At 58.4% G+C, this 18432-nt stretch overlaps 1 protein-coding gene across 3 annotated transcripts in view; it reads left to right on the forward strand.

Moving 5' to 3' along the window:
- ANO1 (anoctamin 1) overlaps positions 1-18432 on the forward strand; it is a gene marked incomplete at its 5' end in the record, with an annotated part of 161917 nt that overhangs the window by 138856 nt on the left and 4629 nt on the right. For all 3 annotated transcript variants that reach the window (XM_082661150.1, XM_082661152.1, XM_082661151.1), the window contains 6 exons: positions 548-605; positions 2330-2430; positions 2984-3129; positions 5906-6058; positions 13238-13290; positions 15301-15485. In XM_082661150.1, the coding sequence (XP_082517276.1) occupies positions 548-605; positions 2330-2430; positions 2984-3129; positions 5906-6058; positions 13238-13290; positions 15301-15485 (696 nt within the window). The remainder of the gene's footprint in view (positions 1-547; positions 606-2329; positions 2431-2983; positions 3130-5905; positions 6059-13237; positions 13291-15300; positions 15486-18432) is intronic.

Below are 18432 nucleotides of genomic sequence, written 5' to 3' on the forward strand. Positions count from 1 at the left end.
AGAACCCCTTCGGAAGTCACCTTCCTTGGCATGATGTGATTTATAAGTACCACTCCACCCTGGGGTCCTGCAGCTGGGCCGAGGTGCCCAGGCCCCGCTGAGAGCACCCACATCGGAGCAGGCTCTCAGAGGCCCCCTACTCCCTCATCCCACAGGAGGCTGAGAGGCGGCCGCAGGGACCACCCGCACCCCAGCCGGTCCACAGTCCCCAGCGTGGTTCCATGACCCTGCCATGGCGGGTAGCGCCCTCTGCCCTTAGGCTGCTGTACCTTCTTCCCTTCCTGGGCTCCTCCCCTCTATCTGCCCTTCAGCCTCTTGGTTTCCTGTTGAAGCTGTGTTTTCTTACCCACCTGTTGGTTTGGGAATCACAAACGTTCGACCAACAGAAAACCCCTGTGGGTGATTCTTAGTCGGTGACACGGGCGGAGGGAAGAGCCTGTGAGACACCGGAGGCTCTGACCTGGGGAATCATGACACGGCCCAGTCCCCACCTGGGGGTCTCCCCGAGCCCGCTCTCCCCTCTCTGAATGACCCCCAATTGTTGCAGGTTTGTCGGACGCCCAGGCGACTACGTGTACATTTTCCGTTCTTTCCGGATGGAAGAGGTAACGAGATCGTACGCGCTGCTCCGCTTTCTTGGTTCCGTCCTCACAGCAAACCTGACGGTTCCCTGCCCTGAGAGACCCCTGCTCTGTTCTCCAGCTGCAGGGATGGGGCTTCGATCTCCTTTGGCCTGTCCATGTAGGATTACCCTAAAAGGAGAACGTCTCTTCAGGGTCATGGAAGCCAAAAAGTTACACCCGCTTTTTTTTTTTTTCTTTTTCTGTAAGACCTTGAATGTTTTTCTCTTTGGTTAAGATGAATTAGTGAGGCAAAAACAGGACTCAGCTACGCTTCTTTTTCTTTAACATTGAAATGCCCACCTCTCTCCCCGCCAAGCGGCATGCTGGTGACCTTGGGCTTCTGCTCGGCGGTTCCGGCCACTCCAGGTCTGGTGAGTTGTCCAGCTGCCTTCTGCCGCTGAGTCCTGGCCCCCAGACCTGCTCCGTCAGCTCCGTCAGACCCAGCCAGGCTTCAGGTCTCAGGGAGACCAGCCCAGAGTTCCAACTTGCAGAATAATTCAGCATATCGGAAAAGAAGGCTCTTTTTTATCAGGGTCTTCTTGATAAAGATTCTGTGAAACGGTGGGGAGGATTGGGGTGGGCTTCAGGTACAGGGTCATCTGGCTGCCTGGGGCACAGTCTAGAAGGTCAACCACCTAAATGCCGACCCCTGGACATCCCAAGACATAGGCCTCATCCGCAGTAAGGGATGTTTGCAAGAAGCCCACGACGTGCTTCCCCACTATACAACACGTCATTTACATAGATGACACCCTGTTAAGCTCTTTAATGGTTGGAGAAGTTGGGGAAATGCCTTTGTGGAGTAGAATAAAGTGGGGGACGTCTTTGTTTTTTCTTAATGAGATTGATGGCTGTCCCAGATAAATTCTTTGGTAATGGTATATAAAGTTTTGCTCAGGACTCAGAGAGGAGTGAGCTGTGCCCCAGAGTGTCACCCAGTGTCCCTTGAGTTCCCTTCACTTGGACAAGTTAAGCTTCTGACGGCCTGCCCGGCCCCCGGTACAAACCCACAGGGCATTAGGCCTCCGAGGGGTGGCCAGCTCCCTCACCCCGCGGCTGCCCAGCTGCACGGCCCTAGCCTGCATGGCCCTGGGGCAGGAGCAGCCCTGAGACCCAGCCCCGCCGCTGCCTACTCCCTGGCAGTGTGCTCCGCTCTGAGCCTTGCTGCAGCCCCGAGAGCCTGTTGGCCGGGTTGTACTCGCTTCCCGGAGCTGCTGTAACAAGATACCACAGACCGGGTCGCTTAAAACAGCAGCGATTTATTCTCTTATGGGTCCAGAGGCCAGAAGTCCAAACTCAAGGCGTCCGCAGGGCTACGCTCGCTCCGAAGGTTCCAGGGAGGGTTCCTCCAGGCCTCTCTCCCAGCTCTGGCGGCCGCGGGCGATCCTTGGCCTCGCCCTGCTCATCGATGGGCCTCTCCAATCTCTGCCTGGTCTTCACGGGGCCTCCTCCCCTCAGTGTGCCTGTGTGTTTCCTCCTCTTATCAGGACACCGGCAATCGGAGCAGGGTCCGCCCTATGCCAGCGCGACCTCATCTTAACTCGGTCACATCTGCAAAGACCCTATTTCCAAATAAGGTTCCATTCCAAGGTTCCGGGGGTTCGATGTGGAGGACACGAGGGCCGACCTCCCCTCGCTGGGAGCTGGGGTGGTCTCTCCCGGTAGGCGGGGCGGGGGCGGGGGCTGACGCCCGTTCTCTGCCGCAGTGCGCCCCGGGGGGCTGCCTGATGGAGCTGTGTATCCAGCTGAGCATCATCATGCTGGGGAAGCAGCTGATCCAGAACAACCTGTTTGAGATCGGCATCCCGTGAGTAGCATCCGCTTCAGGTCACGGCGGAGCAAGGGGGAGATCGGGGCCCTGGGGCGCTCGGGAGGCCCTTGCAGTAGTCTGGGTGACAGGTGATGCGGGGCCTGGACCAGGGTGGGGGCACCGGAAACAGGGAGGTGGTGAGGACACGGGAGGAAGATGGGCAGTAGCCACCCCTAGTGGACGAGGCCAGGATGACCCCTGCTCCCAACTGGCTGAGGATGCAGGGTACCCACAGGTGGCCCCAAACCCACATGCCAGCCTCCATGGTCCAAGGCAGCCAAGTCTGCTTGGGGCCGGCCAGACCCCTGACACCTGAGGGACCCTCCCTGGCCTCCGTTTCCTCATGTCACAAACAGAGCAGTGATGCTTGCCCCCTGCCCCTGGGGAAAACGGCAAAGGAAATCATCAACAGAGGGGTCATCGCCAAGATGTTAGTGCAGGATTGAGAACGCGCGAGGGCTCAGAGAATTGGCAAAACAGCTTGGAGGTGCCAGACCCCCGAGCCCACCTCCCTGGAAACCCAACCGAGGTGACGTCGTGTGTCTTTCAGGAAAATGAAGAAGTTCATCCGTTACCTGAGGCTGAGGCACCAGAGCCCCTCTGACCACGACGAGTACGTGAAGAAGAAGCAGCGGTACGAGGTGGATTACACGCTGGAGCCCTTCGCGGGCCTCACCCCGGAGTACATGGAGATGAGTGAGTGACGGGAGAACCCTGTCCTGGGAGACGGGGCAGGACGGAAAAGGGCCAGCTGGCCGCCGGGGGCTCGCTGCGGTCCCTGCACGGAGCGGGACACACCCAGGACTCAGCCGTGTCACCTGCAGCTGTGCCGCTGGATGGGAGGATGCCCAGAGGCGGCACATGACTCCCAGGAGTGGGGCGAGAGAGAGAGGGGACAGGCCAGGTGTGGCCTGCGTGGCAGCCACCTGGAGCCTCCCTGACCCCACCTCCTACCTCTCCCTCCACTTGGGCCACGCTGGCCTCCTTGCTGTTACCCAAACTCACAGAGGTCACTCCTGCCAAGGGGCCTTTGCGCTGGCTGTGCCCTGCCCGTAACGCCTTCCCCTGGTATGAGCGTCACTCCCTCTCTCCCTTCCTGCAGGGCTCTGCTCAGAATGTCCCCCACCAGAGGGGTCTTCCCCACCGCAGGGTTTAAAAGGGGCAGGCTCTCCCCCTGCTTTCTGGTTCTCACCACAGCTGATATCTTTAGTCCCCAACCCTTTCTCACTCCTCCACCGTCTGCCTCTCCTGTAGAATCAAAGCCCCATGAAAGCAGGTCTTTTTTCTTCACTGCTGTACCCCCTGCCCCTAGCACAGGTCCAGGTATACAGTGGGTGCTCAATGTGTGCTCCCTGAATGAACGGATGAGTGAAGGCTGACACTCACGCACGGGGTCCCAGTGTCGTGCCCCCTAACCACCATGGACAGCTTATCTTAAATGCTGGGGGACTTCCCTGGCGGTCCAGTGGTTAAGACTCTGGGCTTCCACAGCCGGGGCCCCGGGTTTGATCCCTGGCCGGGGAACTAAGATTCCTCAAGCCTCGCAGTGCAGCAAAAAAAAAAAATTTTAATGCTGGTTCCCGGGCCCAATCCTGGTCTGCACGGAGTGGGACCCAGGACTCTGCGTTTTAACAGGCACCTGGGCAAACCAGCCAGGGACTGGTCTGCAGGGTGGGCTGGTCAGGGGTGGGGTGGCCTTGGGTTTCAGGAGCGGTTCTGTTTAATTGTACCACGGGTGTGTCCCTCCCTGTTGGCAGAGTTGGTCCCAGTAAATCACTCCCAGCTTCCCGGACGCCAGTGCCATAACACTCTGAGACTTAAGACAAGGAGATGGTGTGGCGTCTGGGTGACATCCTCCCGGACATCGTCCCGGAATCAAATCCAGGCTGAACCGGAGGCAGACGGGCAGCTCCCCGCCCTGCGGGTGCCGCCTCCCCAGGCCTGCCCTCTGCCCAGCTGTTTATGCTCATCGTGGGGCCTGGGAGGAGGGTCTCCACTGCCTGACCCCGTGGGCGGATGGACACCGAGAACAGCAGCCTATGATCCGCTGAGAGACTGCAGTCGGTCGTTTCCCCAGATTTTAATTTTTTTTTAAGTTTATTATTATTTTTTTTGGCTGCGTTGGGTCTTCGTTGCTGCGCGCAGGCTTTCTCTAGTTGCGGCGAGCGGGTGCTTCTCTTGTTGTGGAACACCGGCTCTAGACGTGCGGGCTTCAGTAGTTGCAGCGCGTGGGCTTAGTAGTTGTGGCGCACGGGCTTAGCCGCTCCACGGCATGTGGGATCTTCCCGGACCAGGGCTCGAACCCATGTCCCCTGCATTGGCAGGCGATTCTTAACCGCTGTGCCACCAGGGAAGTCCCCAGATTTTAATTTTTATGGTGGCTGGAGAGTCCTGGATCCTCTGGGGTTTAGTGAAATGAAATTCCCGGGGGAGGCCCCTCCTGCCCCCCCACGGAGCAGCCACCCTGTGCCTGGCCATCTCCTCCAGGCCGACTCGGGCTGGGATGGGGTAGGTGGAAGAAAAGGCCCAGTGGGCAGGACCCACCCGCACCTCCTGCTGCTCTCCCCGCTGCTGTCCCGGCAAGGGGAGGCAGTGTCACTCGGGAGTCGGAGAACCCGCAGCCTCGGGGCTCAGCAGCCCCCTGGCCCCAACGCCGAGCTTATCCAGTGGCCTCCATCCCGTCCATCATCTCCAGAGCCTTCAGGCGAGGCCAGCATCCGCAGAAACATTCCGCGGAGCCGCCGTGGGGCACGTGAGGGGCCAGGGACGTGGCTCTGGGACGAGGGATCACACAGAGCCTCCAGGCACCCCACCGCGCTAACAGTGGTCACGCTCAGCTCGCTGGGCCCGGAGCCACATTCTGCCGGCTTCCCTGTTTCCCGCCTGGCACCGAGCGCCCTTGGGCGAGGTCCGGCTGTGCAGTTCCTGAGCCAGCTTCCTCCACTCACTTCCATTCAGCACCCTCTCCCCGACCTGCCCCGCCGGCCCATGATGAGCAGAAGGAGGGAGAGTGAGGGAGGGAGGCAGAGGGGCGAGATTGTCCAGACAGTGGGTGGCGGTCCCCGACCGGCTCCCCGGGGCCCGACGGAGGGGGGCGCTGGGGGCTGTTGGAGACGCAGTGATGCTCGCGGGCCCGCCAGGTCCTAGGAAGCACGAGGGCACCGTCCCGGCCCGCACACAGGGTGACCGAGGCTGGGCCTTTGTGCTCACGGGCACCTTTTTCCCGTTAACTGGTGATTTTTAAGATCAGACATATGATAAGTGAGTACACGGCCTTTATTCAAGAGACAAGACTCAGGTCCAGAGCAAAACTTGGAACCTTGCCCACAGCTCCCTCCCGGCCTGGGCGTGTCCGAGATCCCCTCTTACACACGGGAGGCAGGGCCCATCCGACCCGGGGGCGTGGGGCGGGGGTCCTGCCATCCCGGGACAGGGACAGTGCATGCTGACCGCCGTCCCCTCCTCTCTGCAGTCATCCAGTTCGGCTTTGTCACCCTGTTCGTTGCGTCCTTCCCGCTGGCCCCGCTCTTTGCGCTGCTGAACAACATCATTGAGATACGCCTGGATGCCAAGAAGTTCATCACCGAGCTCCGAAGGCCGGTGGCCGTCAGAGCCAAGGACATCGGTGAGTGCCCTGGGCGCTGGGGTTGGAGGACATACTGGGCTTTGGGAAGCTCCCCGGAAGCCAGAGGCAGAGCTAGCAAAGTGGGGTCCCGGGCTCCTCACTGCACCTGCCCTGGGGACAGGGTCAGAGATGGGGCGGGGGGTGAGGATGCAGGGCCTCCAGGCCCCTCTCCACCCCACCCCGAACTGCCAACTCCTGAGATGTGTGGGCTGCGGAGAACACTTGGGAAGGAGCTCGTGGCTCGGATATCAGAGCTGCTCCCCGGTGTGCTGCTCCAGGAGGCCCACAAGGTACATTGCCTCTGATGGCCCTCAGCACCCCTGCCCCTCCCCGGCTGTCTACGTGGCCCCAGAGCACAGAGCCAGACCAGCTCATAGTAGCTGCTCAGCAGTGCCTTCCTACAGAGGGTATCGTTTAGTCATTTAACGTTCACAGAAGAGTAAAGGAAGGAGGGAGCCCCCTCCCAGCAATGAAGGAAGAGCATCGTGTCACCTGCCTGTTGGGTCAGGGCCGAGAGCAGCCTGGGCTTTTTAACCCCGAGTCACTAAGGCGCTCCTCATCCACGTGGAAGAGGGGCTTGGGGTTGGGGGACGTTTAACACCAGCATAAGGACTAACTTTCGAATAGTCAAAGGTGTCAAAAGTGGAACCGACATCCTTGTGGAGTGGTGAGCTCCCCGTCACCAGAGGCATTTAAGCATATGTGGGTGCCCGTCTGTCCAGGAGTGGAGGGATCTAGTAGGCAGGGCTCAGAGCCCCATGCACGCCTTTGCCACAGCTAGCCCCCACCAGCAAGGACGATTCTCATCATGTCTTAAAGGGAATCAACTTAATCCAGAACCCAATTTTCAGGGTGAAAACAAAAAAGTCTTTATTGGGATTTTATCTTGAAATGAGATGGAAAATTACAAAATATATTTGTTTTATCTCCTATTGAACACAATTTTAGTTACAACAGCACCTGTGCTAGTTCTGTGCTGGTTCCTAGAACAAACAAGATTGAATTGTGTGTTAGGGATGTTATCTGTCATTTTACCAAAATAAGGTTTGCACACCAGCGAGATAGATCTTTGGGTTGGGCTTTTTTTTTTAAATAAATTTATTTATTTTTATTTATTTTTTGCTACGTTGGGTCTTCGTTGCTGCGCACGGGCTTTCTCTAGGTGTGGCGAGCGGGGGCTACTCTTCGTTGCGGTGCACGGGTTTCTCATCGTGGTGGCTTTTCTTGTTGCAGAGCACAGGCTCTAGGTGCGCAGGCTCAGTAGTTGTGGCTCGCGGGCTCCAGAGCACAGGCTCTGTAGTTGTGGCACACAGGGTTAGTTGCTCCGCGGCACGTGGGATCTTCCCGGACCAGGGCTCGAACCCGTGTGCCCTGCATTGGCAGGCGGATTCTTAACCACTGCGCCACCAGAGAAGTCTGGGTTGGGCTTTTGTAGCCCAAATATAATCTTGCAAAAATGCAGGGGCTTCGTCACTCCTTCCAAAACCTTCTCTCGCCCTTGGCATTGGGTCGCCCTCGTTGAAAACGCCCCTGAGGCCATTGCATCCCCAGCCAGGGGCTCCTTGGCCCGTGCGGGGCCCCATGGTGCGGCCCCCACCCGCTGATGATGCCAGGCCCACTGATTCTCCACCATCCACCCCCGCCCCCCGAGAAGCCTGGAGTCCGGCTTTACACGGTGCAGCCTCTCGGGTTGAACCGGATGAAATCGCCGTTCTCACGATTCAGATGCGCTCAGATATCGGTGATTTCCCCTGGTTCACGTTTGTGCTCTGGGCTCCGTGATGTGACCTGCCGGCCCCAGGCTTAGAGAGGGTCCAGGCACGCTCGCTGTTCCACCAGGAGGGACGTCTAAGCCCAGCTGCAGTACAGAGGTCATCGCCCTGTGTTTTGACACTTTAGTCTCTCCTTCCTATCTGGACGACCCAGACAGTCAGCAAAGACCCGGCAAACAGATGTCCTCCGTCCTAGACTTCGTTTATGATTTTAAAAGATTTTAAGGCCCCAGAACTCACTGGCCCTGTGAAGTCCCTTCTGGCTCCCTGATTCTGCCTCATCTGTGGCCTTGGAGCGAGCCTTCGCCCCTCACACCACACCCCTACGTAGCCGGGAGGGCTGTGGCCACAGGGCCGGGGGGGACAGCGATCCAAAGCAGTGGGTTTGCTGCTGCACTGAGTCAGAGCCCGGCTCACGTTTCCATGAATGGCCGGAGAGTAAACGTTTTTGTCTCTGTGGACTGAGGTGATGTGCAGAATTCTCACCGAAAGGCTAAGTTTCTCATGCTTTTTTCACTCACACTTGAAAATGCAAGAGCTGTTCTTTGCTCGTGGGTCATCCAACAACACCAGCCGTGCACTGATATGGGCCACAGGCCGTGTTTGCAGATCCCCGCCTCGAGATCAAGGAGACGCGGAACCCAGGGCTCTCGGAAGCGTACCCCGCCCTGCTCTGAGGACGACCCCAGAGAGCTGTGCCTGGCATTGAACTTTCTCTGGGGCTTTCAGCTGTCGAGTCCCCCCAGGAGCCTCGTGGGGAAGCTGGGGCAAATCCTCGGTCCCATTTTCCAGATGGGGAGACTGAGGCCAGGTGGTTAGCGGAGCTGAGCTGGAAGTGGAGCGCTCAAGCCCTCGGCCCCTCCTGGCACACCTCCGTGAGGTGCACGCCTGAGGCCTGCATGGGGCAGACGGTCATCCCACCAGGCGCTCCCTGGACAGTCCTTGGGAATCCTGAGCCCGTGCCCAGCGGCCGTGAAGAAAAGAGCGTCGCCTCCCGCCACTTGTTGCTTACAAAGGCCCGATTCTCAGGCGCCCAGAGGCCCCAGGCGTGTCCACGGCGGCCGGAGTTTGCTTTGGCATCTGTGCCTGGCAGAGCCGTGGCCGTGTCCTGTAGCAGCACCCAGAGCCTGCAGCCCCCCAGGGTGGAAGGGAGCACCAGGGCGCCACGCTGCCACCGGCCCTCCGCGGCCCTGGTGGGCGTTGTCGTTCCCACCACGAGCAGGGCTTGGATCGTATCCTCAGGGTTTCTGATCGCGGCTCCTCGATCATTCCCAGTCCTTACGGACTGGCTGCTCCCTTCCTGGTTCCTGCCTGGTCAGCTGGAGCATAATCTGGGTTTGTTTATGGCCTCCTCCACGGTAACCTTTCCTTGAAGAGGCTTTTGTATTCCTCCTGTGATCCGTGCAGGGCCCTGAGGGGACAGAGGGCCCCAGTGGCCCCCATGACCTGCACCCACGGCGCCAGGGGTGTCTGGAGGAAGCTCTGCCACAAAGCACAGGCGCCGCGACTGCCCTGCTTGGCCCTGGAGAGGGGGGGCGCGGTGAGTGGCTGCAGTGACCCAGCCGCATGCGCACGTGGGAACCGGCTCCAGCGTCGCAGTCCTGGACCTTTGACTCCAGACCAGCATGCTTCCTGCCCTCATGCTCATTCTTCAGAGCCTTCCGAGTGAGGAACTCTGCCTGAGCTCGGCTCCCGGGTGCTGAGAGTTGACAGGCGCGTCTAAACACCTCCCTGACGTGTGCTTGGAAACGGGGCTTAGCGTCTCCTGGGACAGCAGTGATGCCTTGAAGAAGGCCGATGGAAATGAGGCATCTCCCCCCGCGAGATTTTCATAAGCGAAGCCAAGATTTGTCCCAAACAGCATCAGCCCCTTGTACCTCGAGGTCGTCAGAGCAATGATTCTTATCCTGGAGTGCAGTGTGTGTCTGAATAGCTTGGAGGGTCAAGGCTCCAGAAGAGGTGATCCTGCGGGCCGGAGCGGTGTCCGGGTTCTGCACTTTTGCAACAGGAGCCCACGGTTCTGGAGTGGGGATCGCACAGAGGACCGTTGGCCCGGACATAAAGGCACTGCGGGACCTGGAAGCCCGGCTCAGCCCCGGGCCGTGGAAAGCCCTCGCTGGCCCATCCATCTCCCACCTCAGCAGCCCCGTTTTCTGTTGTCACCTGTCTCAGCCCGTTGGGCCGCGGCCTGGGCCGGCCGCAGACTCATTTCCTCCTGCTGTGCTCAGGAGCCGCCCCCCGAGGCAGCCCCCTGCCCGGAAACCTCAACTTGCCAGGCTCACCGGCACCCTGGCCCCCCACTCGGAGTCCTCAAGCTCAGAGCCCTCGGGGCCAGGCGGGGCCGCAAGAAGGAGTGGACGAAACATACACAGCAGGCGTGCTTGTTCCCATGAAACACCCTACCCTCGGGGTTTTTTTGTCTCCCCACTTTAGTCAGGTCTGGGTTTGGATAAATGTTTCTCTAAGCAACTGGTGGTGATAAAGGAGTTGCCTTGGTACAGAGAGACCTGCAGTGCATTGTGTGGCCTGAAGGAGGCGCCGCTGCCAGCCACGGCCAACTGTCGTCCTGGAGATGCCAGCCCGCTGCTGACCCAGAGCTGAGGCCCCTTTAGAAGCAGCAAGTTTCGCTTTTTAAAAACACGTCATCCTGGTCTGTGAACATCCGTCAACATTTTTTTTTTTCTATTTGCATTGTATCTTTCTTTTTAACATCTTTATTGGAGTATAATTGCTTTACAGTGGTGTGTTAGTTTCTGCTTTATAACAAAGTGAATCAGTTATACATACACATATGTTCCCATATCTCCTCCCTCTTGCGTCTCCCTCCCTCCCACCCTCCCTATCCCACCCCTCTAGGTGGTCACAAAGCACAGAGCTGAGCTCCCTGTGCTACGCGGCTGCTTCCCACTAGCTAGCTATTTTACGTTTGGTGGTGTATATATGTCCATGCCACTCTCTTACTTTGTCACAGCTTACCCTTCCCCCTCCCCATATCCTCAAGTCCATTCTCTAGTAGGTCTGTGTCTTTATTCCCGTCTTACCCCTAGGTTCTTCATGACCCTTTTTTTTTTTCCCGTGGATTCCATATATATGTCTTAGCATATGGTATTTGTTTTTCTCTTTCTGACTTACTTCACTCTGTATGACAGACTCTAGGTCCATCCAACCTCACTACAAATATCTCAATTTCGTTTCTTTTTATGGCTGAGTAATATTCCATTGTATATATGTGTCACATCTTTATCCATTCATCCGAGGATGGACACTTCCATATCCTGGCTTCCATATACTGGCTATTGTAAATAGTGCTGCAATGAACACTGTGGTACATGTCTCTTTTTGAATTATTGTTTTCTCAGGGTATATGCCCAGTAGTGGGATTGCTGGGTCGTATGGTAGTTCTATTTTTTAGTTTGTTTTGTTTTGTTTTGTTTTGCGGTACGCAGGCCTCTCACTGTTGTGGCCTCTCCCGTTGTGGAGCACAGGCTCCGGACGCGCAGGCTCAGCGGCCGTGGCTCATGGGCCCAGCTGCTCCGCGGCATGTGGGATCTTCCCGGACCGGGGCACGAACCCGTGTCCCCTGCATCGGCTGTCGGACTCTCAACCGCTGCGCCACCAGGGAAGCCCTATTTTTAGTTTTTTAAGGAACCTCCATACTGTTCTCCATAGTGGCTGTATCAATTTACATTCCCACCAGCATTTTTTAAGTAGCAGACAAGCTCGAGGAAACACCCACGCACCTGGATGTGGCCACCTCTACTCGGGCGTGAAGCCTAGTTGGAAGGGCTTTCTGCGTTCATACAGTCACTCAGCCAACACTTAGCCAACAGCACCCAGCCCCACGTGCCAGGCTGCGTACTAGACCCAGGAGGGATGAAGGATGTGCTCCCCGGGAGCGTGGCGTCTCCAGAAGGGCTCCCAGCCCCCGAGGCGGCCAGCCGTGAGGGTGGGCCCTGCACAGCGCTGACTTTGTACAGATGCGTCGTCCGAGGAGCTGCCTCTTGCTCACTTGCACCTCGAGTGCTTCCTTCGGGAGAGACGGGAAGGGTGGTGGACCTAGCGCCCCGAGGCGTGCAGGCCCCGGGACCGCCCTGCCACTGCTCCAGCGCGAAAGTGAATCAAACACCGCTGCCCTCGTGGGAAGACCCAACAGAACCGGGACGAACTTCACATCTCGGGTTCGGTGATAGCCTGCACGGGCGGCTGATGGGCAGGGAGGTGAGCGTCACTCCCACGAGGCCCCGCAGAAGGGTCTACAGCGGGCAGCGTGAATGCTTGCTTCGTGGAGTGGTACCCGGCGGCGGCTGGGGAGCCCCCTCACGGCAGACCTCGGGTGCTGGGTCCCAGCCTGCGGCTTCCAGCTTCTGGGCTACATGGGCCTGAACTCCTGCGGTCTCTGCAGACCCCCAAGCATACACTCCCGAGACGGGCGCTCACTGCGAGGGCAGGAACGCCCATGAGCAGCTCTGTGTGCCCTGGTAGAGCCCCCCACCACCGGCCACTGTCCCCTCCAGCCCTTCCTGAGGAGTGCCGTTGTCACCACTCAGGTCTGGCTCCAGGCAGGGAGAGAGAGTGCCTGGGACAGGATTCCAGCCCCAGCTTTTCCGTGATGTGTGCTAGCCTCATAGGAACGCGGTCAGGTTGGGGGCAGGGGCACTGGGCGCCCTTCCAGGAGTCGCAGCATTGAGGCCCTAAGGAGTGGGGCTAGCCCTGGATAAAGTGCTTCTGTCCTGGGCTTTCTGGTTCAGAAAGGACCATCCTTCTGTTCACCTGCGATGAGCTACAGTGCTGCACCTTGGGGTGATGGGAACAAGGGGGCATCCAGACGGGAAATGGTTTGTACCGCACTGCTGTCCAGTCATTATACCCAGGCCATGGTCCCAGCCTCACCAGCCGGGGGCCCTGGCTTTGCTCCCTGACACTCGCCCTGCATCTGGCCTGTCCCTAAATTCAGTTTTCCTGGCACTAGAGCTACGGAAAATTCATAGGACATCAAACTTCGTGGTTTCAGTCTCCAGTTACTGCTGCGTGGGCTCTTTGGGGCAGGAGCTGCGTCCAAACTGAATCTTTGTCTCTCCCTCTTTGTCTACTCCATCCACGCCGATCAGTAGTTTACGCAGCTTCGCGGGAGATTGTTCAGAACCAGGGACCAGGTGTTTCTAAGCATCTCTTTGAGAAGCTACACAGTTTGCTTACAAACAGCTGACGAGCCAGTACAAGCCATGGGCTCCGTTGTCAGCCAGGCTCCCCCAGGTCCTCCCCAAACTATTCCCTGTTACCACGTGTCTGACCTGCCCCAGAAGAGGACCAGACCGGCCCCTGCGAAGGCCGGGCTGCTGCCTGCTAGCCCGAGTTACTGAGAGCCAGGGCAAGGGGGTCTTTAAACCTGTGCTTCCCTTTCCCCCAGGCATCTGGTACGATATCCTCAGAGGCATCGGGAAGCTTGCCGTCATAATCAACGTAAGTGACCGGTGACGTCAGGACCTCGGCCAGGAAGCCCGGCCGAGCTGCCCTGCGGCCGGGCACCCCTTCCCCTTCCAGAGAGCTGGTGCGTACCTCCAGCCTCGGAGCGGTTCCCAGCTGGCAGGAGCATCTCCTCTTCAGAAGCATCCCTTGGTCCTGTTGAGGGGTGGGGCGGGCTCTGGTGGGAATGACAAAATCTCCTCGACCTTTCTCTGCAACCGGGGGCAAAACCCTCCACTGTGCCCACCTTGGCCCCTAAGTCCCCTCTCTCCCAAGTCCTGAGAACAAACAAGAGAAGGAGATAGAGGCAGACAGGGAGGGAGAGAGACAGAGACAGGGAGGGCGGGAGAGAGAGACACACAGAGACACAGAGACAGAGAGAGACACGGAGATTCCTCATTAGCAACTCTTCTGCTCTTTTTAAAAAAAGTTAATTTTGGGACGTCCCTGGAGGTCCAGTGGTTAAGACTCCGTGCTTCCACTGCAGGGGACACGGGTTCGATCCCTGGTCGGGGAACTAAGATCCCGCAGGCCACGCGGCACGGCCAAAAAAAAAAGTTAACTTTCCCCCTTTATGTGAAACTCATGCCCGCTCTTCAAAGAAAGTTTGAGAAATCCTGAAACACGGAGAGAAGAGGAACCTGCCAGTCGCCCACACACGCACACAGGCATGCACAGACACACGAGCTCGCTGAGGACAGTGCCCCGCGCTCCACGGCCCTGCCCCAGCATCTGGTCCACGCCTTCCTGACACGAGAACCCCAGGGGGGTCTGCAACGCCTCAGCCCTGTGACCCCAACCCCTCCACCAGCCGGCCAAGCCTGAGCCCCCCAGAAGCTGCCACCCTGCGCCTTGTAGGGTCGGGGATGGAGCGGGGGGCGGGCGGGCAGCTCCCTGGAGCAGATGGTCACAGTGCTGGGTCAGGGTCACAGTGAGGCCCTGACACTCAGTCCCCACGGCACAGGAAGGGATGCTCGGCCCGGGAGAAGGGACCCTCAGAGCCCTGGACCTGCTTTCCCTGCTGGCTGACAGCTCCCTGTCAGCCACCCAGTCCCGCTGGGTTAAGGCTTTGAAACTCCACTTATAAAGGGAGGCCGTGGGCTGAGCTTGCACACTGGACAGCGACAGCTCCGCACCCCAACCCGGGCTGAGCTGGGGGCACATTTTGATGGGGAGAGGCTGGAAACACCAAGGTACAGCCCCTCTGGGGCATGAGCATGGGGGCGCTGAGAGCAGAGCAGCTAGGAACAAGCTGGACGTCTCGTGAGAGCAGCCAGCAGCAACAATAATAATAATAGCAGCTAACATTTATTGAGCATCTAGAATGCTCCAGGCCCTTCTAAGCCCATTCAGTGCACCCACCCACGAGTGCACACACGGCCCATGGAGGCAGAGGGTTATTGCCCCATCTTGCAGGTGGTACAGCCGAGGCACAGAGAGGTCAGGCGACTTGCCCGAGGTCACACAGCCAACAAGAGGCAGAGCTGGACTTTACCCCAGGCCGTCGGGTCCATGCTCTGATACTGGCCTTACACTGCGCTGCCCCGGGGACTGCTCTAGAATAGGGTGGGCTGGGTCTGAACTTCACAATCCACAAAGCACCTTCCCTCCCTGCCTCGCTCTCTTTCAAACAAGCCAGGAAGGAGAAGCACCTAGAGCGGGCGCTGTTAGCCCTGTTCGACAAGAGAAAATGGAGGCACAGAGAGGTCAGGCGATTTGTCCAGGGCCACACAGCCAGTGAGAGGCAGCCAGCATGGTCCCCAAGCCTTCTCGTTCAGGGGCGCCCTGTTCCCAGCCCCCGGGCCCTCTCCTCAAGGTGCTGGAGGGGCCGACAGGAATGCCCCCAACCCTTCGTTTGTCACTCGACAAGCCGAGGCCATGGGGTCATGTTTGCCAACTTGGGTCACGTGGCCGGGCCCCAGGGCCAGCGCTGCCCTGGCTCTGGTGGGGTACATCCCCTCCCCCTCCCAGCGGGCGTCCGCACTCACGGCTCTGTTCCCGCCCCAGGCGTTCGTGATCTCCTTCACGTCGGACTTCATCCCTCGCCTGGTGTACCTCTACATGTATAGTGAGAACGGGACCATGCACGGCTTCGTCAACCACACCCTCTCCTCCTTCAACGTCAGCGACTTCCAGAATGGCACGGCCCCCAACGACCCCCTAGACCTGGGCTACGAGGTGCAGATCTGCAGGTACCGCCCAGGCAGCTCTCTTTAAAGAGCCCCATTTGGTGGGCTTCTGCGAAAACCCCAGTTCAAGCCAGGATTCTTTCAGGGCAAATCACAGAACAGCTTAATCTTGCTTCAAGGGGGAAGAAAAAATATCCCTGGGGTGGGGGTAGGATGTGATTTATTAGTTCTTTAACTAAGAAGTCCGTGATAGGCTTCCGGCGTGGCGGGATCCAGGGGCTGCCTTGTCATCCGGCCCCATCCTGACACTGCCTCCCCGATTTTATACATTCCTGCATGTGGGCGTCATTTCCCGACAGGCAGTAAGCGTCCCCCAGCAGTCCTCTCTGCTCAGCAGTCCCACTAGGGGGGCTTTCTTTCCCACCCATCAGCAGAAGTCCTAGGATTGAGTCTCAATGACCTGTCTCGGGTCAGAGGCCCATTCCTGAACCAATCACTGTTGCCAGAGTGTGCGGGGATCTTGTTGGCTAGGTCTGGGTCGTGTGCCAGGGTATGGAGTCATAGCCATAGATTTGGGGCACCCCAAGGAAAACTGGGGTGCTGGGTGCTGGGCAGGCAAAAGCAACAGACGTCTGAGAGGGTCCAACCTGCGGGGCCCCATCAGCTGGCCAGACACTCAGGGCAGGCAGGTAGCACCCCAGGAAAGATGGAGGCAGGGAAGAGGGTGGGGGCACGAGTAAGGGGCAGAGCCAGGCCTGGCTATTCGCTGTGCATCTTCCAGGTGCCAGCCTGGCCGGGTTAGGGGCCGGGGGCTCAGGGCTGGGGCTCGGGCGTGGGCCACATGATCCCTGCTGCCCAGGGACTTTGTGCAGGGACAACAGAAGCATAAACAGATCGAGTGAAAGGGGTGATAGTAGCCGGAAGCCCGGGTAGAGGGTGGAGGCAGTAGGGGTCACTCCAAGGGGAGGGGCAAAGCGGGTAAAAGAAGAGTGGTGAGCAGGGGCGTCTGTGGGTGGGAAACTGCAGCCTGTTCTGGAGCGTGAAGCGTAAAGGGAAACGTGGACGGTAGGGCTGAAGGTGCGGGCAGGGGCACGGCATCCCGGGTCAAGAAACAGAGGACTGTGGAGCGACTGGCCACGGGCTTTGCCATGAGGCTGAGACCGGGGAGGCAGAGTGGGGCACACTCAGCATCTGTGGGCAGTCCGCACCGCCTCCAGCCCAGCTGAGATTCAGAACACGAAAGACTGCAAGGGCCAGAGCACGTGTCACAAACCCACGCGATGACGCGCAGCCCTTTCTGCATAGGGCGGATGATCTACCCCAAGGCTGTTTACTCTTACTTTGCCCATAGTTCTAGCAAGCTTACCTGTCTGTCTTCACACCCTTGCCCTAGTAGCAGGAAGCGGAGGAGACTGCCAGGGTCCAGGGTGCTGACAGCAACAAGCAGTGGCATGTGGCTGCTTGCAAAAAAAAAAAAAAAAAACTGGCCCAAGAAATGGAAAACCAGCACCGCGTGCGGTCATTGGAACAGGCAGGCAGACCTGTCCAGCACAGGTGCTACTGAGGGCTTTGCAACAGCAGATGTGCCCGGCTGACCCCGAGTGCTTAAAGAGAAATTACACGACGTGCCGTGTGTTCTGTGTCAGGGCAGGGACCACACCTACTCTGGGACCCGGTACAGCCAGGCCTGCCAACGAGAAAGGGCAGGTGACACACAAACAGGCAACACGACATGCTTCCCGCTTTTCAGAATCCCACCCACCGCATGTTTCAAGGCACATGTACGTGAGCACGTACATCACAGGAAAGGCCCAGGTGATCTGCTTCAACCCCCTGCGTGGTCGCCTCGGGCAGGGTCTGCCTGGAGAGCTGGGGGTCAAGGGCAGGGACTCAAGGTCCCTTCCTCGCCATCCTCCGCAGGCACGGGCCCCAGAGACCCCCGAGCTTCCGGTCCAGGACCCCTGCCGCTTCTCAGCCAGCGCTGCACTTCTCTCGCTTTGTTTGAACATCCCACACCAAGAACACACTCAGGCTGACCTATTTAACTCAAAATGAATTTTAGAGGAAGAATGATTTAGAACAAAGAAGGCAGGGATATAGGTGGTCATTTTATTATAAATTCCCTCAGAAATGTCAGTGTTGGTGTTTCCTGGGTAAGAATCGGGCATCGGGCATCCAGCCCCCGGAAGCACCTCCCCATCCATGCATCGGTCAGGAGTCCTGGCCACGCAGGGGGAGGCCAAGGAGGCAGAGCAGAGACCTGGTTTTTAAGTGAGAACCTTGTTACTTTTACCCCCACAGAGAAGGAAGGCCATGGGCCAGTCCACTCTGCTCCCTGGGATTCAGGCTTTAGCCAGGCCCACCCAACCGTTGCCCACTATTAAGTGCTGTAGGTGCCGTGAGCTCCGTGCTGCCGGCCGCTCCCCTGTCAAGCTGCCTCCCAAAGGAGCAGCACCCAGCCCAGCCTGGGGCAGCAGGAATGGGAGAGGCAGCTTAGCAGAGCTGAGCGCTGTGACCCCTGCTGGCTACCATTTATTCCTGCACTGAAACAGACGTGGTCTCATTGAATGCTCACAGCAACCCCAGAGAGGGCATTATTATTCTCCCCAGGGAGAGCTGGCAGGCTTAGCACAAGAGCAAAGCAAGGAAAACTGTAAGATCATCTCTGATAGAGGTCAGTGCAGGTGGTGGGGGTTGGCATCTGGACGGTTCTTATGTAAGTGGGCTTTGAGGGATGCATAGGAGTTTGCCAGGTGACCCAAACACATTTCCCAGCATCCTGGTGCAACTGGCCTTGAGAACAGAAAGAAGAGGGAAGAGAAAATGTGTGTGGCTTCTGACGCTGGGAGAACAGGGGATGCCTGTTCCCATCGGAGATCAGGTGGTGCATCTTCTGCGTGGCTCAGCACCTGGCACCAGAGGGTGTGTTCCCAGCCCAATCCTGTCTCTGGGGTTGGCAGCTTAGCTCTGAACAGGCCCTCCGAGGCTCCCATCCAGCTCCCTCAGACAC

Source organism: Grampus griseus (assembly GCF_964374135.1).
Source record: "Grampus griseus genome assembly, chromosome: 8".
Classification (NCBI taxonomy): domain Eukaryota; kingdom Metazoa; phylum Chordata; class Mammalia; order Artiodactyla; family Delphinidae; genus Grampus; species Grampus griseus.